The 25,357-nt window shown below is 36.5% G+C and overlaps 1 protein-coding gene across 1 annotated transcript in view; it reads left to right on the plus strand.

Annotated features, from left to right (window-relative positions):
• Positions 1-25,357, plus strand: part of LOC127963637 (1-phosphatidylinositol 4,5-bisphosphate phosphodiesterase eta-2-like) — a 112,090-nt gene that overhangs the window by 50,361 nt on the left and 36,372 nt on the right. The window contains 2 exon segments of the mRNA XM_052563653.1: positions 19,733-19,879; positions 24,755-24,998. Coding sequence (XP_052419613.1) covers positions 19,733-19,879; positions 24,755-24,998 — 391 coding nt within the window.

The following is a 25,357-nucleotide window of genomic DNA, read 5'->3' on the forward strand; positions in this document are numbered from 1 at the left end:
ATGTGCTTGTGGCAACACCATTTTATGTACCTTACTGCACGTTTAGCAGTTTCGAAGTGAAATGTACAGTGAGTGGCACTAAATTGCATGTTCAATAGATGTTTATTATATTGCTTCAGGTATGTTTCAGTTGAGTGTCGCTGAAAGGAAACAAATGACATTCCCCCTTCACCAAACCCAACCCTAAACCTATCCAATAGTGTTAATGAATGTTAAATGATATAAAGACACATTCGCTGATGCAACCGTGTTATTTTAACTGTTTCATACATGGGTTTGAACTGTTTCACTGGATTAATATCAGAGTGCTTCACCTTTCAAGTGCAACAGCCTATCATGTGAGATACTGAGCATACTGAGTTAGGGACCAATTCTTAACTAGCAGCTTATTAACACGACTATCATTAATATGGGCTATTGACTGTCTATTTGTGCTTATAAAGCACATATTCTCCATATCCTACATCCCAAATCCTACCCGATGCCTAAACTTGAAGGTATTGTTCAACTAAAAATGTAAATTATGTCATTTATTGACCATGTGCTGTCTATGGAGGGTCAGAGAGCTCTCGGATTTCATCAAAAATATCTTAATTTGTGTTCGAAAGATGAACAAAGGTCTTACAGGTTGGGAACAACATGAGGTTAGTAATTAATGACTGAATTTTCATTTCTGGGTGACCTAACCCTTCAACAACTGCCTTACTTTCTATTAATAAGCAGCAAATTGGTGGTTTATTGAGACAAAAGTCATATAATTTTGTGTTAATGGCAAGGATTGGACCTTAAAATAAAGTGTGACCAAAAACTCATAGTGTACCTACATGTAAAGCTGTATATGTGACACTAACAATCAAAAGTATAACTTTTCAAATCTCACAGCACGTTAAAATTTTGAATCATAACATAATATTGTGTAAGGACCTGTGCAAATATTTGCCATTTTTAATTTGTGTGAAAAGAAATAAACATTGTCAGAGTTTTACTGCCTCATCTGAAGCAATTCGCACATATAAGCATGTTCTTTTTTTTTTTTTTTAGTTATCACACATATTTCCAATGGGCCTTGTAAAATGAAATGTAACACATTAATTGTGTACAAGTGCATTTAGTCGAAAGTGTTTGTCATGAGTTGAGTTAACTAAGAGCCATGCAAAGAGGTGTTTTCAATGCACAGATGGTCCAGTTCAGTACGGCGTGCCAGTTCCTTTCTGTTGGTCTCTTCTGACCTACTTTCTTTGAGTTAAGGGTGATTCCCATAGGCGGACCGCAGGAGCTGTCAGAACCACGGACAGCTCCTGAACACACTTCTCCTGGGCTTTGCTTTCCATCTTTAGCGTAAATGCATCCCAGCATTTTGCGTTCATTTTTAAAGTAGCAGCAGTCACAAAGTACATTTGCTCTGTTCTTGTGATTAATTGCAGCTTGGGGATTTCTGAGTCAATGGCTTTTTTCTAACACCATCCAATGTCATGTTTTAAATCCTTTTTGTACCCTGTTCTAGTTAATCAGCCACATGTAACATATTGGATCAGTCTTCTGTTTGTGCTTCATGCTGGATAAAGCTTTGGTGATAACATCTCAAATGATTGCCTTAGACGAGATCTAAGTGCTGTTTGTTAGGAGGTCTTTTTCACTGTATGGTAGTCATGACAGGACAAAAGATGTCAGTGCTATTTCTTGGCTGTCATGCCAGATTTCTGTGGCATGTAGATAATTACATGTTTTATAACATCTTTTATAAAAACACAATTGTACATGGAACAATTACAGCTACTTCTGTCAATGCTGTAATTAAAGTCAGTATATATATATATATATATATATATATATATATATATATATATATATATATATATATATATATATATATATATATATATATATATATAGTACATTCTAGAGATATCTTAAACTGAACTTTGTAATACATAAAATATCTTCAGAAATAATTATATTCATATTTATAACATTATTATAGTTTAATAGTATTATTTTGTAAAGTATTATTATACTGTAGTACCTAATCATGGTTACACCTTTAAAAGAATCCAACGCAAGATATATACTATAATAAATGTATATTTCATGTAATTTCTAATGATGTTTTACCAGAACACACAGTTTAATAATGTGTATTATAAAGAATTATGAATGCATTAAAAAGTAAATTATTCTGTATTGCATTAAATATACATGCTTCAAGTGTTAATTTTATTCCTAACTTTTAAACTGAAGAATATGTGGCTCTGTTGACAGTTAAATATAAATATATAATCAAATTTCCAATCTATGCTTAAGTTTCTGGCATTTTAAAAAATGTTCATGACATCTGATGCAATAAATGTCACCCCCCAAAAATGATTCATGATCTTAACCACTTTAATGATGACATACAATTGAATTAAAAATCAGTTTGTCTCCATCTTCTGTAAGGCAGAGACAAACCACCGGCAGCTTTTATTGTATTGTTCAATCAAATATGATGGATTATGTAAAACTGTACAAGTGATTTGTTTCTTGATGCCCTCTGTATCACGCATTATTGCATCATAAGTGCACGGATGTTTCAAATACTGAAAGTTAGGGGGGGGGGGGGGGTTCTCTCTAAAAAGCTCTCTCTGAAAAGCTTTCATATGTTGCTTCCAGCCCATATTTAGCAGACAAAAAAAAGCATTATCAACTCCTGAAGTACTTATGTGACAGTGAGTCCCATTGTGATTTCATTCAGTGATAACTTCTTTGATGTGGTTGAAAGAACTCCATCCTTACATAGTTTTGTCATTTCATGAAGTTTTGCCAAGTTTTATGTAGTTGTTTCATTTACTTTAAGCAAGAACGAAGATTCTGTCATGAGTTACTTGTCATTTCAAACCTGATAAACTTTTTTCATCCTTGATCAAAACAGAATAATTGTTGTATTTTTATTTTTTTTCCCTGATTGATGACAGTTCACCATGTCTGACAGATTACAAAAATGAAAGTAAAAGTATCACAGTACCAATAAACCTTTGTTGTCTTCAGTTGTTTACATATATATATATATATATATATATTTAGGTTATTTAACATTTTTTTTAAGTATATTTCCTAATGGTTTAAAATGTAGTTTTAGGTTTACCGGTACTTAAAAATAACCATATTTTGAAGAGAAAAAAAAAAAAAATAAAATAAAAAAATTAAGGTTAAGAACAACATGAAGATGATGAAATTTTCCTAAAATTCCCTTTCTGTTCCTTCAGTCTTCGTGTCTTCCCTTTTTTCACATTCTTCCGTGTCCCTGGTTTCCCTTCACCTCAGTGTTTCTGAAGCTTTCTTTCACTCTCCCTGAGCAAAGCACTCTTGAATAAAACATGAGATGAAGACAGAGACACTCCACTTCTGCAAATCACCATCACCTCATGCTACTCCGTCTCTGTCTTTCTTTCTCTTGCTATTCAAGTTTACTGGCCCTTACTTGGTCCTCTACCTTAAATTACTCAGTTGTTTCCCAGCATCTTTTTTTAAGGTGATAAGGCAGCACTGAAGCGACCGCACACGTGGCTCTGCTCTCTGAGCGGGCTCTTCTCATACTCTCAGATGCGAGTGGAGGGAAAGAGCGCTGGATGAGAGGGAGGAGGAGGAGAGAGAGATAAAGGACGGGAGGGAATCAAAGCAGAGACAGGAGCAGGTGCTTTGGTTCCCCATCTTTAGGATGAGACACAAGAATCTGAGTATTCAGCCATTCTCATCTGGAAAAGCAGCTCATGGGATTGTTCTCCTGAAGAGTCGCACATCTCGCCACCTACTGTATTGTTAGCACATGGAGGCTTCTCAGTTTGAATTATGGAGGATTTTAGCAATATTAGGAGTCTTAGTGCAGAGAAAGGTAAGATTTCACACTCTGTTATTTCTTCTGAGAACAAAAAGAGTGATTTCGGTTAAACAAGGCAAATGAGAAATGGAAGAACGGTGTATGATTTTAAGTAGGAGTTATTGTGTACACCTCTCTCTTTCTCCTGGGAATATTTTGTCTTCACTGTAATTTCTCTATTTTTATCTAATAATGTCTCTGTGGTTTACACCATAAAGCCTCTGTAAATATGGTTGGAGTTAATTGTGTGTATGATTCTATTTGCACTATGCACAGTGCATACAGTGGCTATTAATGTTCTATAGGTGCACTGTAAAAAGTGAACATGTGCAGCCTTAAATAGCTATTTTTACCTGCCTTTTTTATTGATGCGTGATTCATGTATAATAAATATTTGAAAATAGTTTAAATAAACCAGTTAGGTTTGACGACATAAAACACATTTCTAGATTAATTGACAGAATCATTATTTACAAGTGCCAGTGTTTAAGATTATGTAATTTTTCTCCCAACACCCAAAGTAACTTACTGAGTGAAAGTAGTTTTATATTGGGTAGTGATGCGATGAGGGATGAGATGTGTTGCTTTTGTGCAAAATAATGTTGGAATATCAGTTTAATTAGATCTCAGTATGAATATGTAAGACAAAAGCATCTGCATACAAGATCGGTTTGGGAGAAAAAAATCGGTTTGGGAGAAAAAAAAAGAACTGATTCATTCAGGGCTTTTCAGAGATACATTTAACAAAACAAGCAATTTCCTATACAAGCTGAGTTTGCAATTACTGCACGTCACAGACATACATCTGTGTCATCTGATAACATATCAGAAGGCACTGTGAGGGCTTGATTGTTTATTGACAACATAAGCAGAATAAATATAATTATAAGAATACGCGTAATTATAAGCATACGCGTAATTATTTACAGTACTAATCAAAAGCATAGTTGCAAATATAACCAAAATAATGATAAAAATTTATATTATAAACATAATCATAAACAAAAATGTAATTGGAATTGTTACTGTAATAGCAATTGTTATTGCAATAGAAATCATAGGAAAAACATAACCGCAAAAATAATAGTAATCAAAACAAACAATCATACACAAAACAGTAATTATAAGCGTCTGTGTAATTGGGATCGTAATGGGAACTTTTAACATTTGCAACAATTGCAATTAATCAGTGAAGTGCAATCATATTTTTTATTTTAATTGTAATAATTATGCCTTGAACAAACTAGTTTCCAGACCAATGTGAGGAAACCTCAGAAAGAAAGAGGCAAACTGAATAAAATCATTCTGGGTTGCATAGTTGACAACAGTGTTGATACTATTGGCTTTTTCTCATTTTAACCACACTGTTGCGACTGCAGTGTTTCACCTGTGATGCTCTAATCTTGCACACTATGATCACTAGCTTGAATAATACTGCAAGCACTATCGCCTTCCACACAACCATTGTATAATAGAAATGCTCTGACATCCTGAAGTTTTGAGCACCTTTCATCTTGTCAACACAAACCCACTGCTTCATATCCGACTGTCACGCTTTCTCAAGGTTCCTTAGTTTGTTTCTGCGGCCCTTGCCAGCTTCCTGTCAGCTGCATCTGAACACTGTGTTCATGGTGTGGCTCCAGTCTGAAAAACAGAAGCTGCTTGTGAACTTCTCAGATTATTGTGTATCGTGTTGTGTTTTCCTTTGGAGGGTCTATAAATCCAAACGTTAACATGTAAAACTTTACAGTACATCACACTGTGGCTGCACATGCAGTAATCTGTTTATCGGTTTTCATATGAAATCTTTTTTTTTTTTTTTTTCAAGTAAATGATCACATGGGATTATAGAGCTTTTGTTGTACACTTGAGTAAGTTTGGTATCAGAGCTTGGTTCATTTGGTTTGTGTGAGAGCTCATTTTGAAACTTGGGTAAGCACTATTGAATTATTGGTGGTCTAGAGTAGCATCACATAGACACCTTTTCACAGTTCACTATTTGTGAAAAAGTAATCTAGCCTAGCAAGCAGATGTGAACTTCTACTGATGACATATTACCTGTTTTAATATAATGCATTTATTGTGGTTGCATGTCTAAGCAGAAATTTCCTTTTATAGAGCAGTTTGAATCCTGAATCTCTTACAGTTCATTCATGGAAGACAGAAGCACTAGTTTGTGTGTGTTAAGGTTTGGTAGTCATAACAAAGTATCATCCCCATGAGAAGGTATGAAGAGTAAAGTTACTTTTATACAATAGAGATAGCTTTGCTCCATAAACACAGGAGGCATCACTCTGTTATTAACAAATATCGAGCACGGTATTTCATTCTGAGGTTCAACAACAAACTGTGGTGCTTAACTTTCATCTCTGAACATGTCTCAGGGGGACCAGTCTCAGCTTTAGATTCGCCCACAGACCATCTAAGGACTGCCTGATATGTATTGCACTCAAAAATGGCAAATACTTTCTCTAGGTGGCAAAATACACACTGATTGAGTGACTTTAAGCATTTTTTGTTTATACCAGCTTGCCAGGAAACAAGTTACTACAGGTCTCTTCTGAATCAACTTGTCAGTGGATTTGCCAGTATTTGCAAGGTCCATGGCATTGAATCTCTGAAAGATACAGTATATCCAATAGTTTTGGGACACTCGATGTAATCGCTAGTAAACAAAATATCCTTAAACACAATTCTTTGTACCTTCCCCTAAATGCTTCTGTCAAAGTTAAAAGGGCTTGGCAAGGACAAGCTGTGTAGACAAGGTTTTTACCCAGAGTCTCCTTAAGCTATAGCATTAGTTGTTTAGCATGTACAATGTTGAAGAAATACTCCATGCTCGGAATTATAGACCTAAGTATTGTGAAAATTTAAGCTGGTTTCACATTATTTTTCACATGACAGATGTGGTTCTTCTACCAAAAATAACATATAAATCAGTTTTTGAAAATGTGAACATTTTGAAAATGAAGGTTCTTTGTACAAATGGTATCTTAGGAAATGTATAAAACTTTAAAGTCAAATTCATTGTGACACCAAGGTTTAAATTAGATCCAGAGCAGCACATTCAGAGGAGAAACCAACTCTCTCTTTCTTTCATATCTGCATACTACTTCCATTTATTTGTCTGTCTATCCTGAGATACAGCTTTTGAAGACCTCACACAAGTATTTCATTAGAATGTCTCTGAGAGAAATTCCTTAGCGGCAAGGAAGTCATGCACTGGCATCTGAATACCACTTCAGGCATCTATAGCCTGCAAATACCCAGCTGAAAATATGTTAGAGGTGAGAAGCATCACTTAACCAAAAAACTGCTCAACATTTGAGAACTCTGACAGTTTCTTTGATGGTGCTTTGAGCTTTATCCTTGATTACTTTACACTGAACTGCCTCTTCTGTTGTGCATTGAGGAGATCAAGCTCTATTCAGCGTATGCAGCCTATAAGAAAGGGTCGTTTTGTACCTGAGCAATGGTGTCATTAAATTTGACATTGGAGAGCAGGGGTATTCTTCTTCTTCTTTACCTCTAGTCTAGTCAATCAAATAGTTAATCTTCTTCAATTGTATTTAAAGCTCCTGTGCTGCCATTATTGTTAATTTTGTTATTATAATAATTATTTGAAGACCTCTGTGATTCCTCTGCTCGAACTTATGTTCAGCTTCTTGTGTAGATTTATTATTTTTTGTCTTTGAAACTAAGAATTGTACAGCTCAATTAAAGAGAAATGTAGTCCCTTCTTATAAGTTGAAATGACAGTATGCAATTTTGGCACATAATGAATACTAAAAGCATTTTGTGCTTTGCTGATATGGTGAGATTTGATTTGTGCTTTTTTCTAAAATATGGCAGAAAAGATTGCACTTGCAGAGACAAAGCTAGCTGCATGTGGGAGGTGTGCTTTTATGTTGAAGACAGTGAAACATGCTGGTGTTTGTACATGATTTTTACTGTGTTAGTGCTGTAGTCACAGGTAGACACGTAAAGCGTGGCGTCTTGGTTTAATATGACAACCCAAACTCACACTCTCACAAACACAGGCCTGCACACATTCAGTAATATCGGAAGCCACAAACAGACTGAATTTATTGTGTAAGTGAGCACTGCATTTTTTTTTCTTTCCTGAAGAGGTCCCTAAATAAAGCCAGTCATAATTTTGCCAGACAGAACATGAATGTTCTACTTCGTGAAATCACAGTTAGCCGAATTATTTTCTTTAGGAAACAATGCATGTATGTTTGTTTATCTAGGATACCATTCATAGATTACACATCAAATCCCAGAGATGTTTAATGGGTGGGAGTGAGTCATGGCATATGTTGAGTCATGGGACTTAATGTTTGTGCATTTATTTATTTATTTACATCCAATGAAAGAGCATATCAACAATTCTAATCCTCTCCCATTCATTTCTGTAAAATGGTGCTACTCTGGCTGAAGTCGGTTAGTGTAACATTTCTTCAGCCCAATTTGTTTTAATAAGCTAGGTTAGTTTTTGGCAAAATTATGGTGATCCCTCACTGTGCCAAAGTAACATATACTTTTTTCTTTAGCGGTTGATTCTAAGCTTTGATCAAAAGACAATTGCTACCTGTAACAACGCAAAAATAACTGTCTTTCATAAGCAGAATAAATGCAGCATGGTTTAGCAGTAAACACAGAACACATAGAGCAGGGATAGTTCTTAATTTCAGTAAGAGCAGTCAGCATCATTCATAGGCACAGGATTAGCTAAACCAGAACATTTGAGCCCCCTCCCAACCCAAGCCTTTGCCCGGGGAAAGTTTACCAGCAGGGCACCGTATCCTTTCCCCTGCGTTGCCATCTGTTCATTCAGACTCCCTTTCTCTCCACACTGGAGGCTGCCCTCTCTGCACCGCTTTTGCCGCTTGTTATCCAACAGGAGCGTTTCCTGTGTGGGGTGAGTGAGTGTGTGAGGGTTTGTGTGTGTAAGGGGAAGAGCTATGTGATTTCACTTTCATCTGAGATACAATTAGTGATAATCAAAACAGGCCTGTTTGCTTTTGAAAAGGACAGAACACAAGCTCAATACATGCAAACTGAAGGAGAGTTAATCTTTTAACAAAGCATATATATATATATATATATATATATATATATATATATATATATATATATATATATATATATATATATATATATATTATGTACTCAAAACACTTTTTTGTGCATGATTTGTACTGACGTTTGGATCATATAGCCAGCTCCAAATTTATGGCTCTTCTGACATGGTATATTTGTTCAGTAGCGCACCTGGTACCGCATTGTCCTTATGATGTTTTTAGTTTTTAGAGCAGTGAGCACCTTTGGCATCTCTAGTACTTTGTGATTTTTTGTAATAGTTATACCAATAATGTCTATTTCTGCTCCTGGAGGGCCACGGTCCTGCAGAGATTAGCTCCAACCCTAGTTAATCCCACCTGACCCAGTTAATCAGGCTCTTCAGACCCACTAGAAACTTTCAAGCAACTGTGCTGGAGCTTTTTGGCTGGAAGCTCTGCAGGACAGTGACTCTCCAAGAGCATGATTGGACACCCCTTGGTTATGCATTAGCCATAGAATGTAACCGCACATTCAGAAACTCTTATCCCAGCCTGTCCCACATCTTGTGTCCTTTAGCATCAGAATGATTAGGAAGTGGATAGCACAATAAAAGTCCTCCATTGTGGCCCATAGAACAGTGTTTCTCAGTTCTGCTCCTGGGGACGTCTCAGTGCTGCTCATTTGAGGTGATTTCCTAATCTGACATGGCCCATTCAGGCCATTAAGAACTCTACTAATGAGCTCATGAGTTGCAATAGGTGTGTCAGACAGGGATGTGATGTGCTGAGGTTGGACCCCGGAGCAAGATTGTGAAATACTGCACTAAAATATCATACAAAGATAACGATGGCTTCAAGTCATGTCAGAACAATCACATTTACAAGATGAATGCGTAATAAACCAGAATGTCATAATTACCAGAGAAAAACACATGATTGTTCATAAGCGGCAACTGTTTGAATTGGGGACATGCTGATTTGAAATGCATGCCAAAATATTTATACAGTATATGGTAGGAATAATTTGGATGATGTTTTTTATTTATTTATTTATTTAATTTTTTACTGTTGCTTTGCCAAGAAACAAAAGAAAAGTCACATTATTTTCTGGAGGTACAATAATAATAGAATGCATACTGGCTGTGATTCTAGTCACACAGTATATCACGTGGCCTTAACTACTATATAATCATTTGATACAATATAATTACTATGTACATAAATGTTGATGCATTGTAATTACATTGCTTTTAATTAACATTTGTATTTACACAGTTAACCCTAACCCTAACCCTAATCTTAACCCCAACCTTACCATTACTCCTAAACCTTACTCTAACCCTAATAATCATTACCCTAACCCTTTCCTTGTTATTAAACCTAACCATAATTCAAACTCTTTAACAGTAAATGTGACAATTTTCTAGAACAACATGTGTGTACAGAGTAAATCCATAGTCTTGTGGCTATTTCATGTTAGTACAAGGTAGTAGGGCCACCTAACAGTGTATAAGTGTGACTTATCTATTGCTTTTACTTTTTGTTGCACAAGAGATTTATGTCATTGCAAGTGAAATATGAAATAGACCAACCATATTTTATCATATTAACATCATATAAACAACTAAAATTTCTAGGCTCATAAGTAATTTATTCCCAGGATTACTTGAAGGGATAAGACAGAAGCAAACAAAATGTCATTTGCTTGCTGGTGAGTGAATATTTCTAGAGAAGAACACAAGACCCACCTAAGCCAGATGGTCGCTGATGAGGGCTTTCTTCTTCTTTTCACACGTCAGTCTCGTTCATTTTAGCCAACGTGTGCAGTTGGATCTTGCACTCAGAAGAGAGTAATGGGCGAAGGCGGCATGACATTATCCACAGCATATGTTGGCAAACAACATTAGTTGTTTAACTAGGCAACCATATGCCTAATTTGTTGATTTTGAGCTTCCAAAAGACTAATTGCTTCAAGAGACCTGCAGAACTCTGTATCTTAAATCTGGACTTTTCATTGGCCACAAAATGCCAGCATGCATCTATCAGGTCACAATCTCTTCTTACTGAGGCACAGGAAAATCTAGCAAAGGAACTTTGAGAACTTGGATCTGTGATTAAGTTGTGGGAACTCCTGCTGGAGTTTAAAAGAATATTTGCTAAAAGCGATGTTGGACAGATGTGTCCAGTGCAGCATGACATTCACGTTGGGGATTCTGCAGAAAGAATACAAAAGCCCAACCATGAGAGATAAAGCTACCCAACAGCAGTTCAGTAGTTTGCTTAATCTATACTGTAGCTTTATAATATCAGATGTCTGTATGTGTATGACTGATTCACTTTTTTACACCACTATAACAAGTAGGACCAACATATCAAAACCCTGTACTGTCTTCGAAAAAAGCACTGAATGTGCCCCCAGTTGTATAAATCTGTGTCTGTATTGGATAATCAAACCTTAAATGTTATTCATAGTAACAGGATAATAGGTGTTTTCTCTAGGAGTATACAATGAGTAGCAAGAATAATTCATTCATTCATTCATTCATTACAATTTAACTGAACCATATATTTTTTTAACTCTTGTGAAATTTCGTCAACTATTATTTTTGTAAAGTAGTATATTAGGATGCTGTCACTTTAAGACCTAATGCACAGATCCAGTATACTGACACATCCAATATTCTCCCAGCTGTTTAAGTTCTCTTAAGACACAAGCAACTATATTCACATGAATGCCCACCAAAATGTACATTTTGACACACTTTTCTTTGTATTTGTCTAATCAAGAGGGATAGTTTGCAAAAGAGAACTCAGTTCAGTCCTCATACACTGTCAGAGATGCAGCTTTCTGTGTGTGTGGTTCAGGTGTGTGTGTGCACAGAAAACATTACCAAAGATATTCTAATTCATCCAAATATCTGCTTTTCCCTTCTTCTTCTTTTTTCGCCCAGACATGAACATTTCTGAATGTTTTTGAGACATGCAGCAAGTGTATGCTAACTTAATGTCTTAGCAGGTAGATTAGTATGTTACAGTTCAAATGTTCGTATCTAACCTTCCTTCCACGCAGGAGACTAGGTCTGATCGTATCTCTCTCCAAATTGTCCCTGCCTAACATTTTTCATTAATTGATGAAAAAGTCAATAGATTTTCAGCATGCTTTTTTGATAGTCCACTTTAGAAATTATACGGACTATAAGTAACTTTTCAACTACAACAACTAATTCTCATTCATTTGCAACTACAGTAAATGTCTATTAACCCTCAGAGTAGATTGTAAGGTTAGGTTTAGGGTTAGTAGAATAAGTTGACATATATTTGCAAATGTTCTTATATAAGTATGTTGTATGTTGTGGATCCATCAAAATGAAGTGTTAGAAGATATTATGCAGACAGTCTACTATAATGACTGCTAGTTGAGTTGCAAAGTTACTTACTGCTAGTAGAATGCCTAAAGTGGACTATCAAAATAAAGTGTTAGCAGTCTTGCTTTTGAAAACAGATACAGTGCCTTTGCTGACCCCATCCTGGCCATCATATTGACCGCAGTAGGCAGCTGTGTGCTTGTGGGTGTAAAGGTTTCTCAGGTGCAGTCTGGGACCGAGCATTTAGTACATAGCAGGAAATTCAGGCAGACAGAGCACTGACGCCGTACTTTACACCAGGCATTTGCTATCACAGCATGACCTCTGCTTTTCCTTTTGAACAGCAACCTGTCAATGGAAATTTGTACATGCAGGACCATTATGTAGTGACTATTTCAACCAGCAATTTTAATCCTAAAAATGTATTTTCTAATTATCGTTTAGCATTTTCCCTGGCACACATAATGAATTCAAATAATTTTGCTTCCGAGCTTTTTTAAAATGCAAGACAATCAAGTGCCGCGGTATAATTTCCTCTGCCTGAGGAAATCAGTAAGGCTTCTTTCTCCTTTTCAGCTATCGGAAAAGCCTACTGTAGATCATTTCCTTAAATGTGTTCTCTGTTTTCATTGTAGACAGTAGAGATCCTTCAGAAATAAAAAAAATTAAAAAAAAAACAAATTAACCTTTTGGTGCCGGAGCACACTTTCGTCCTGTACTGTTGTTCCTAACATAGAGCCAGGAAAAACAAAACCACCATCTCGCTAACACACGTGTTACCTGAGCTACCTACACTACTTGGCTCTAAATCAATGCTTGTGATGTAAAGTTGTGTTAGACTGAGGAGGTAACCATAGCAACAGCACTCAGCTTGAGCGATTTCCATTAGGATCAGTAGGGGACGGTACACTGGCACATACAGTAGGTACTGTTATTATTTATCACACTTTATTATAGATTTATACATGATATATATATATGCACCCTGCTCATGAATGAACAACATGCTACATTGAACCGAACAAGCTTTTATCCCATTGAGCATTTAATGTAATGCAGCTACAGTATAAAAGGTTACGGTACAATTTCTTGAGTCTTCTTAGTTTTCTCTCGGTTTAGGAGTTGGTTTACTTGTAATAGATTATTTTATGACCACATGGTTTTAAAGGCAAATGATCACTGACACATGGTTAATAAAATGGACTTTTAATGTCATGTTTTATTGTTTTAAGTGATGTATATTGCACTGTACAACAGTGCTCTTCTTGCTTGTTGGGTTTCCTTGTCATTATTTCTTTATAAAACATGGATTTTTTATGAAAGGGTTTTCATTGAACTCCCTCTGTCTGTTGATAAATGCTCTTTCTGAGCTTTTTACACTCTCGTTTCATGTTTTGTCAGGTTTTATAGAATATCACACTAATAAGCCACCAAGAAAATGTATGAATGTGGCTCGGGTAATGTTTCTAGTGCCTCGTCATAAAACTGGGTGAGAAATATAAAACGTGTCTTGTGGGATTGGTGGGGAGGTAGTTGAGAAGTGTGTAGCTGTGAAGTAATTAACAGGTCTAAATATATGATTTTTATTTTTATTTATTTGAATTACTTATAAAAAAATCCGGTTGCACTTTATTTTACAGTATGTGTGCTTGCATGTACTTATAGTGTACTTACAGTCTATTTATCCAAGAAAGTTCTGGTAATACAAGGTAACTACATGGGGTAGGGTTAGGTTTTAACCTACCCAATGTAGTTTACCTTGTATTACCAGAACTTTCTTGGATTAATATAATAAGTACATAGTATGTACATGAGGAACAGGACTGTAAAATAAAGTGCTACCAAAAATCCCTCCATTTGGATTACAGAGTAATAATCTAAATGTGATCATACATGAACGAAACAGGTAAGAAACTGGTAAAATAGCTGGTTTAAAAAATGGAACCTGTTTGATGTATATTTAAAAGAAATATCACCCGTTTATATTTCATTTCATTTTCATTTAATTTATGTTATATACAAATATGCATCACCTTAAAAGACAATTAATACAAAGTTGGTCTAATTAGTTGGTTCATTAGTTTATGTAAAACTGCAACCCAAATGGATGGAAATCAAATTCATACTACATAAATTTACAAGCATAAATCTTAAATTTTAGGCCTACACACGTTATGAGCAAATGCAATTGCATTACACCATTAGTTGAAGTTCCGTGGTTAGAAAACAATCATGGAGATGCTTTTATGATTATATGAAGCGCTGATAAATGGAATAAACTGTCTCTCTCTCTTCCTCTGTGTCTGTGCTGTGGTTCTGTGTGCGATAAGCTACCTAAATCCCCCAGGCCTGGATTACGGTTCTGAGGGGATTTAAGTGTCTGCTTGACAGGTGCTACACAGTCAATAAGTTAGCATCTTTACTGGTATAGTATCTCACAGCATGCCATCAGAAAGACGGCTCCAGCCCGGACTGAAGATGTTTCAACTGTTCTGATGTCTGGAAGACTATCCTTCAAATCCTGCGGGTTTGGACGTATTGTTTTTGTTTAATGTTCTTGGCGTTAGACTTCCTCATGAAACAGTGCTGGGTGGAGGTTTGCCTAGAGCTTTGTTTGACAGAGTGAGTGTAAAGGCAGGAATCAGAGGAGGCAAAGTGCAAGAACGAAATCAAGGACTCTACTAGCAAGTTGGCAACAACGGAGCGATGTGTGCTGCCGTTCTGCCTGCCATGATGCCCCCAACATTAGAGCCTTCAATGAAGCCTGCGCTTGCTACAAGGCTGGCCACATCTCCAGGGCGAGCACCAGCCACAGCGGTGGCAGCCGCCTGCTCTAAAGCTCTCCACAAACTGACCCTGTCACGGCTCCTGGCGGGTTTCTTTTGGACGGGCGATAGTTCTGTACACGGATCCAAATGGAAGCTAGGCTTATTTGGTAAGAGTCAAGAAACCTGTATAAATCGATTTATTCTTTGCTTATAAATAGGCTAAACGTATTGAATTATTTCAGTTTAGTGGACTGCCGAAGTCATTTTGTAAGCAATTTTCCAAGGTAAAAAAAAGTAAAGCTATTAAATCATCCCTCTGGCCCATACATCAAGGAAAGTGATAGGCTTATGTTGAATTCATTGCTTTTTAAAGCAATTTTATGATTTTGTCACTGATCTGATTCGATGTCGATGTAGTCTGTCCCAATAACCACTCTTGCAGTCTTTGCACTCGACCACTTGTCTGTTGGTATGAACTATTTCTTGTATTTAGGCTGAGTGTGCAGGTGAGCAAAAGGCTTTAAGTGTGTGCAGAACTTTTGATCACCTGATGGGACACACTTACGAAATTGTGTTGTAAAGCTGTAAGTAAAGTTTGTAATACTTTGCACTAATATTTCTAAATGTCCTCGTGGAACGAACAAAACAATTCAATTGTGGTGCTTCCAACGTTTTACAAATTAAACATACTCATCCCTGCATCACTGACATGTGAAACAATTTACATTTACGAGTTTAATATATAGATATATATATATCATGCCAGAGCAATGATCAATTCGATATCTCAACAGCATAATGAAAAATAACACTATATTTGAAGGATATAACAAGGAGAAAACAGTACGATTTGCACGTTTCCTTTTTAAAATACTTTGTCTGTGACCTGCCGAATCAGACAATTGTATTTACACTGCCTATCTGTTTCCAGTAAAAGTAGCTAAAAGATGTTCATCAGCAAAACTGCATACATTTAATTTGATTTGAATTGTTTAAAACAAATCTGGCCAGTGTAAAATATATCTGAGAACAACTTTAAACCATTTTCATTTTATGGCTATTTTAATATATTTATTATAAAACATTACAAGGATACTGGATAATTTTTAGCAATAAAAATGTATGTGTATGCCACAAATGGCATTATAGTCCCCATCTCATATTTCCTTAATGTCTCTGTGTTAAACACACAGACATGGGAAGCTAGGCCGGAAGTTTTTAATATACAATATAATGAACTACTACTGTAAGTATGGTGCTTTTATCTTGATTGAGGCACCCAATAAACCAGCACTTCAACTAGAATTTAATTTAATTTAATTTAATTTAATTTAATTTAATTTAATTTAATTTAATTTAATTTAATTTAATTTAATTTAATTTAATTTACAGCATTTCTTTACAAAAAATTTTTCCACTGTATAAAAAATTGCAACTGAACATCATTGCTGCATAACATATTTACTCAATATATATTTTAACTTGCTGTTCAAAACTCAGTTGTTTACAGTGTACCAGTGTGACATTTGGCTTCATCGGTGGATTGAGACGTCAAGAAGGCTGATTTCTTTAGTTTGTCATGACGGAAAGGCACAGGGGCTGACATATGGTGCAATCCCTTAAAGCTTTAATTCCCTGATGGATGTTGTGTGAGAGGTTTACCTTACTTCTGTCTGACACACATCCTGCAGACGAGCCCTTTTGACCTGCTACATGGCAGCGTTAGAGGATCACCTCTGGTAAACAGGCTTAAACCAATCGTTGCAGCTTCTTCTGACTCTTCTGTGTCATTGACTTAACTGATAACAGTTGTAGCGTCTTGTTGCCAACAACGCTCTCGAGCCAACTAGATTATGCGAGTATTCAAGCTGGTCAGTGAGCAACACAACTAGTCATTGGTTTTTTCATTTCCATTCAGGTTTCTCAAACGCTTCAACCATAAACCTGGTTTCCATAGCAACCATTTCAGACCCACTAGAAGAGTGTTTTTGATGAGGTGCTGCATGGGAAACGCTTGCTTTAGACTGCTTTTGCACATCATGGGACACATTCAGTAAAGCTTTCTCTCTTTTTTTGTGTCCACTGATCATGCAATCAAAAAGCGGTTTGGCTTAACCTCTATCGATTCTTAACATCCTGCTGTGTATTCAGCAATAGAGATCAGATCACTGCTCTTGCGAGCATATCGAGGTGAACTGATGAATTTATGGCGCATTAAGCTAGCACTGCATCGCGGAGGTTTTGTTCACCCTGGTTGTATTCTAGTTAAAGGTTGTAATCAACCACAAAGGTTGCAGGTTCCATTTCAATAGAAGAAATGTTCTTTATCGCCTAATGTTAAGCAAACCCTTTTCATAACATGAACGAGTGTATTTCTTTTTTTATGGGTGGCTTCCAATCCAAAATGACCCCATATACTCTATTAATGCAGATTACTGGTCTTATTATGAATGATTAATCTGTGCATGTTTTACAAAGAAAAGGAGGGGTTGTCTTTGTTTTTCTTTCTTCAAACTGTAATAACTTGTGAATGAGCCAAGGCCAAAAACAGTGTCAAAAAAGCCATTCTTAAATGTTGCCTTTAAAAACAAACCTATGCCACTATTTTAGTATTGTTGAATATTATTATGGCTATGCTAAAGCATTGTACTGTAATACTCTTATACCTTTTGTAAATATTTTGAGTTTTCATAATTTCCGTTTTAAGTTTAGCTAAAGGATTAGTAATTTGTTTTTATTAAGTTTCAGTTTTAGTTAATTTAGCTTTAGTTATTTTACTTCAACTTAAACTGAATGTAATTAGAAATAAGCAACCTTTTTGCATTTTTTACATTGAATTTCAGTGTACATTATTTATTTATTGTTATATATTTGCATATGATATGAATCATTAAATAATTGTATTTAATTTTTATTTATTTCTTCTTCTTCTTTTTTTTCTTTTTTTTTTTTTTTTTTTAACTAAAATGCTTTCAGCTCAGTTCTGTTATGCAGCGTTTTTCCAAATGCTAAAAACGCTCTTCATTTTTGTTTCATTAATGTCGTGTTTTACCCAGAAACATGTCACATTTTAATGTAAAATGGGTTGGGAATGCCATTTTATTCCATCCTGTGGTCATAGGCAAGAAAATACCCTGAATGGATAACAAGTCCATTCCAGCGTTGACTATAAAGAGATAAACAGCCCAAATGTCTCAACTTCATATAGCTCCAAAACTATGGAAACTGTGTGTGTTTCTGTCTTATTTGGAACACAAAAGTTTTTGGTGGGTGAAAAATCATTTTCAAGCATCTCTATATAGGTGGTTTTCTACAAAACGAGAACTTCTTGAGATCAGGTTGTAGAACCCTTTGGATCCAACTGAAACAATAAATGGTGTATTTTTAGAAGTTACAAGTACTGATGACACTGAGATCACTATTTCATCGCCGTTTGGCCTTGAACAACACACTTTAGCCATGCAATCACTTTGAATAACACATAAGCGTATATACACCAATCACTCAAACCTGGATTTAGTGATCCACCAAAATCTTCTTATATTACATCCTGTCTGTTGATGCTCCCGGCATAATTATCAAATAAAGAGCCACCTCAGATGAGCTCTGCCCATATTAATACCACATTAATACTAAGAGATGGAAACAGCGGACGCAGAGCGATGGCTCACTATTGTGAACTCATCACTGATTATTGTATAATCGTCTCTCAGCTCATCTGCTGTTTATATAACAGCGGTCCATTCACTGAAGAGACTTCTTTACCAAAGCCAGATCTACTGTTGTCTTAAGTGTTACTTCACACTCTTTCTGTTCATAAGTGCATGAATAGTGGAAAAACTAAAATCTTGCATTCATCTCTGTTTTTGAAGGCAATTTGGTGGAGGTCTGCTAAAGTCGTTGTTTTTTTTTTTTTCTTGCACTGTCATAACACTTAAGCACCATGTTTCTGAGCATGTACCATGGTAATACCGCGTATATATCAAAGCATCACTTGCCGTGCTCCTGCTACAGTCTTTTTTTAAGAATAAGAGTAAATTGGAAATGTTGTTAATGTTGGAAAATTGCTTGGTAATTTCAGTTCATTTCATTTTCATGGTAATTTTCCTCACAGTGTTGAAACATTATAAACAGGTTCGGCATTTTACAACCACGTATCAATTGTGAAATGAGCCATTTAGAGGAAATTTAAGAGTAATTGTGCCAGTTATTTAAAATCCATGATTGCTTCCAATGAGCATTTGCTCGTGGACAGCATGAAGGGAGAAACACTCAATCTTGCCACACAATAGTTGTGTTGTGAGGGGAGAGGGACGTTTGAAAATGAAACATATTGGATTTCGATCAGGTTCATAAAGGTCACAGTAATGATCGCTGGCCGCTTTGAGCTCAGGGCTGATTCAGGAGCATGTCAGATACTTTGATGGATGGCTAGTCCTCTGGGTTATGCACACTAACACAGAAAAATACCTTAGTGGGGTTGACCAATAATATTCTGTGGAGCAGACAACTTAACCATGACCATCTGAAAATAACTAGTTTTGCTCTCAGTGAGAGTTGGATCTGGGCGAAAGTTTTCTTTCTTTTCACGCACAACAAATAAAAGAGCATTATCATGTATAATATGGGGTGGAGAGCTTGTGTGATATTCAGCCATCTAATGTTGTGTCTCTGTTCTGTTAGTGGAGAAATGCATGAGCTCCATGCAGACGGGCACTCAGATGGTGAAACTGCGTGGAGGATCCAAAGGCCTGGTGCGCTTTTTCTACTTGGACGAACACAAGTCCTGCATCCGCTGGAGGCCCTCTAGGAAGAATGAGAAAGCCAAAAGTAAGTGTCATTCTTAAAGGTTTTTTTGTGTTTTTTTGAAGATTTGATTGTGTTTACAGTGTGCAATATAACATGTGTTCATATTTCGCGTGTAAAAAATCACAGTATTTTTCACACAATTCACTTATCTGTATACTGCTGTTTTCACTGTCATAAAAATGGGCTGATGACTTCCTTGTTCTATAAAGTCCCTCCTTCAGAAATACGTAACAAGTTCTGATTGTGCCAGCGGTTCCTGTGTTGTGATTCGACATCAGCTGAGTGCACGCTGCCCTCCTGGAAACGTGATTGGGCTAGTTTTGGAGTAGTTTTAAGAAGCAAGTGGGCTAGATTTGTTTTGAAAACCTGGCAATCCTGATCAGTATCAGAACACCTTTACTGACGAGATGTGCATGAAAATCACGTATGATTTTTTTGCACAGCTCTAACATCTAGTTAACGAAGCTAAACAGCATTGCCCTTTGTGTAATAAGTTACAGAAACTGTTAAACGCACCTACTTAAATAACACCGGTTGTGGTCCATAAACAACGCCTTCTCCGGACAAAGAGGGAATTGCTCCATCTTTCAAGAATAATCTTTGTGCGAATCCGGAATTAAAATGATTGAGATTGAGAAAGCTGTACTCAGCTAAATGTGCTGCACATAGTTTTACATGTGGATTATAATTTTCAGGAAACGAGTTAAACATAAGTTGTAACCATTGATCTCTAAGTACAGCATCCCTGGGAAGGCCAAACAAAAATGATTGTACTATGAGATGAAAATAACAGCATTTCAAACGACATGGCGACAAACGCAACTCTTCAAACGCAACACTTCCTCTTCCCCATCGGAGCGCAACAAAACCATGCCCCATTTTTTGTGTATTCCTGTGGGCGGAGGTTAGTCAAAAAAATAGTTCTAGTGACGTCATTACTGCAAGAAGTAGAGGGATGTAGTCAAAGCGGGTAAAATATCTCGCTTGGAATTGAACTTTGAGCTTTAGAATTTTACTGATATTATTTATACTCTAACAACAAAATTACACACTAACTAAAGTTTAAAACATGGGCTCATGAAGAACGGGACCTTTTAAGGATACGCCTCAGCCCTGAAAGCATTATTTTTTATTAGTCATTTCTATCTATAAATGAGAGGCAACCACTGCATTTTAATCATGATCTAAACAAAGATGCTACATACATGCAAACAGGATCAGTTTTATTCTAAATTAGATTGTTTAATTTCAAAAATGTGAAGCAAAAACAAAATAATTTGACTTCAGTTTTGTGAAACTGTACATAAGAATATCTGCATGAAACTGAAAAACATCAGTGCTGAATGAGATGCAGATTCACTCTCTGCCAGCAGGTGGTGCTTAAAGCGTTTCCTTGGTTACCGCTGTAAACAAAGCAGCACTGCACTTATTAACTTTAATATGCATCATATAGAGGCAAGATGAAAAGAAAAAATACCATCTAAACTTTTCTAAAGATTGTAAGTTCCCCTCAGACATAGATTGATATAAATGCCTACAGTACCTCAAACTGAATCGAGATTTGTTTAGTATCTCAACTGATTTGAATAGTTACATATTTGAATCGACCAGTTAATTGTTATATCCCTACTTATTCTGTTATAAAAATTGTAAAAAATATATACCATAAAACTGTCATTAGGGAAATATAGTGGGGAAAATGCCTTTTTCTTGATGTTTGGAACATTTTAATAATCAAAAAAACAACATAAAGAAGCTTTTGCGCAATAGAAAGTTTCCATGGTTGTTAAAGTTTGTCCATGTAACCACAGATGTCAATAAAATCCTTTCTTTTTAAAAGTGTAAGACAGTGTAAGGCGTTCTGCAGAGTTTAGCTCCAACAATCTGCCTGCACCAATCTGCCTGGAGGTATCTAGTAAGCCCCAAAACCTTGATTAGCTGTTTCAGCTGTATTTAATGCTGGAAGTGGCCCCCCAGGAGCAAGATTAGACACCCCTGTCCTACTCCATCAATGATATCAGTCATATCAAGTCAAGTCACCTATATTTACCTATACCTATATTGAACAACATTCATTAGGAAAACAGTGTCTCAATAATGCAAAATGACAGTTAAAGGCAGTTCATCATTGAATTCAGTGATGTCATCTCTGTTCAGTTTAAATAGTGTCTGTGCATTTATTTGCAATCAAGTCAATGATATCGCTGTAGATGAAGTGACCCCAACTAAGCAAGCCAGAGGCGACAGCGACAAGGAACCGAAACTCCATCGGTGACAGAATGGAGAAAAAATCCCTGGGAGAAACCAGGCTCAGTTGGGGGCCAGTTCTCCTCTGACCAGACGAAACCAGCAGTTCAATTCCAGGCTGCAGCAAAGTCAGATTGTGCAGAAGAATCATCTGTTTCCTGTGGTCTTGTCCTAGTGGTCGTCTGAGACAAGGTCTTTACAGGGGATCTGTATCTGGGGCTCTAGTTGTCCTGGTCTCCGCTGTCTTTCAGGGCTGTAGAAGTCCTTTCTAGGTGCTGATCCACCATCTGGTCTGGATACGTACTGGATCCGGGTGACTGCAGTGATCCTCTGATCTCTTATCTCCGGTGACCTCAGAATAAGAGAGAAACAGACTACTATTAGCATAGATGCCATTCTTCTAATGATGTAGCAAGTACATCGGGTGTTATGTGAAGTGTTTCCGGTTCTGGTTTAACTAATTAATGCAGCCTAAAAATCCTTTAACGGATTTGGATATTAAAAGCATATTAGTATGTTATGTGTATGCCAGGTTAAAGAGATGGGTCTTTAATCTAGATTTAAACTGCAAGAGTGTGTCTGCCTCCCGAACAATGTTAGGTAGGTTATTCCAGAGTTTAGGCGCCAAATAGGAAAAGGATCTGCCGCCCGCAGTTGATTTTTATATTCTAGGTATTATCAAATTGCCTGAGTTTTGAGAATTTAGCGGACGTACAGGATTATAATGTAAAAGGAGCTCATTCAAATACTGAGGTGCTAAACCATTCAGGGCTTTATAAGTAATAAGCAATATTTTAAAATCTATACGATGTTTGATAGGGAGCCAGTGCAGTGTGGACAGGACCGGGCTAATATGGTCATACTTCCTGGTTCTAGTAAGAACTCTTGCTGCTGCATTTTGGACTAGCTGTAGTTTGTTTACTAAACGTGCAGAACAACCACCCAATAAAGCATTACAATAGTCTAACCTTGAAGTCATAAATGCATGGATTAACATTTCTGCATTTGACATTGAGAGCATAGGCCGTAATTTAGATATATTTTTGAGATGGAAAAATGCAGTTTTACAAATGCTAGAAACGTGGCTTTCTAAGGAAAGATTGCTCTCAAATAGCACACCTAGGTTCCTAACTGATGACGAAGAATTGACAGAGCAACCATCAAGTCTTAGACTGCGTTCTAGGTTATTACAAGCAGAGTTTTTAGGTCTTATAATTAACAACTCTTTCAGAATTTAGCTGTAAGAAATTACTCATCATCCAATTTTTTATATCGACTTTGCTTTCCATTAGTTTTTCAAATTGGTGTGTTTTACTGGGCCGCGAAGAAATATAGAGCTGAGTTACTCACATATCTCATTTAAGTGTCGACTTTAATTTGGCGAGAACTGTTTGAGATCCCCAATGAGTGCAGAGGTGATAGAACCTGAGCAACGTTTGGGACATCTTTTAATAAGTCCTTTGAAACACACAGAAAGACTGAAGACTTAAAAAGAAAATTCAGATTTCATTTGTGATTTTTCCCCTCATGAGGAGCATTCAAAAATGGAATACTTCTGCATGTCTGTTGCATTTGGTGATTTAAATATAATTTGATGGCTCTAACTGTCGTGCATATGACTGGAATAGATTACAGCGACCTGCCTCACTTGCCTTTTCTATTTCCTGAGGGTGTCCTCGACTCGCATGAGTTATTGACATCACGCCTCACAGGGGAACGTTACTTCAGTAGCACAGCCGATGATTCATGTCTAAATGACAGCGCTCATTGTGTCTCGCAAGGGGGGATAAAGTTCAGAGTCCCTACAATCCACCGCAGCCCAGGGAATTAATCAGCTTCTTAAGTTGCCTCAATTATTCATCAGTCTTAAACGGAAAGATTGCAGTCGCCTCACTGAGCGCAAACATGCACCAGTTGATTCATGCTCAAAAAAACTGCCCGTGAGGCTCATTAGAGAACTTTGCATAAAGACATATGGACAAAAAGATTAATATTAGTAAAATGACTCCATATCTTCTATATTATCTTTATTTAATGGACTTTGTTGTTTATCTTTCTTTCTTAACTGCATTGTTGACTATTTGCATAGCACAGTTAGCAGTTTAGCATCATTATACAATAAAATTTGACTGAAATATACAGAAAGCCATGACTGGCCAATCAGAATCAAGCATTCTGGAGCGTAATTAACATATATGTTGTATTTATTTGTCTAAAATCCCATCCTGATATGCTGATGCATCTCAAAAATGGGTGTTAGACAAGGGGATTGTGTTGAATCAGATGTCACCCCAGTAGTTATTTGGACTTGTTTTTGAGGAATGTCCTACTATAGCATGCCGTTCAGATGTTCAGAAGTCTAAATGAGCACAAATTGATGAATTCAATGTTTCTAGATGGTCTACATTGGCGTTAGAGACTGTTTAATTTGAGGTAGCCGTCTGCTCTTCTCATTTACATAATCTGTTCTTGAGAGACTTCATTACACACATTCATAGCATTGGGATCTTGATGCGAGATGATGTTTCTTTGAGAATTTTGCAGCTTGGAGGAAAGTAGAATGTTAATGAACACCTCAGGATTATAGTGTAAATGTCATCTCTTTAGCTTCCCGGTGCCTATTGCAGTGTTTTTTTCTTCTCCTCGCAGTCTCAATCGACTCCATTCGGGAGGTGAGTGAGGGGAAGCAGTCGGAGATCTTCCAGAGGTATGCCGACGGTAGCTTTGATCCCAACTGCTGCTTCAGCATCTACTATGGTGAGCACATGGAGTCTCTTGACCTGGTGTCAGGAACAGGAGAAGAAGCTCGCACCTGGATTACTGGCCTTAAGTACCTTATGGCCGGCATCAGCGATGAAGACAGTCTGGCCAAACGACAGCGCACTCGCGACCAATATCCTTCCTGACGGAGCTCCCATTCCAGAAACAGAATCTGTCTTACTATTACTCAGATTTTTGGTAGGTTAGGAAACATCAGCACATTGAAACTGTCAGAAGAGTTTGATTCCCTGCAGGGGTGTGCAATATTGACAAAAAAAAAAAAAAAAAAAAAAAAGAAGTGATATTTGATATGTGATTTTTTTGGAAATTGATAATTAAACTATATTTTTTTTATCTGGTACCTTGGCTGGTTAAGGCCTGTCATGGAAAATTAAATTAAATTAAATTAAATTAAATTAAATTAAATTAAATTAAATTAAATTAAATTAAATTAAATTAAATTAAATTAAATTAAATTAAATTAAAGCATTT

This window comes from Carassius gibelio, chromosome B8 (assembly GCF_023724105.1).
Source record: "Carassius gibelio isolate Cgi1373 ecotype wild population from Czech Republic chromosome B8, carGib1.2-hapl.c, whole genome shotgun sequence".
NCBI classification, from domain to species: domain Eukaryota; kingdom Metazoa; phylum Chordata; class Actinopteri; order Cypriniformes; family Cyprinidae; genus Carassius; species Carassius gibelio.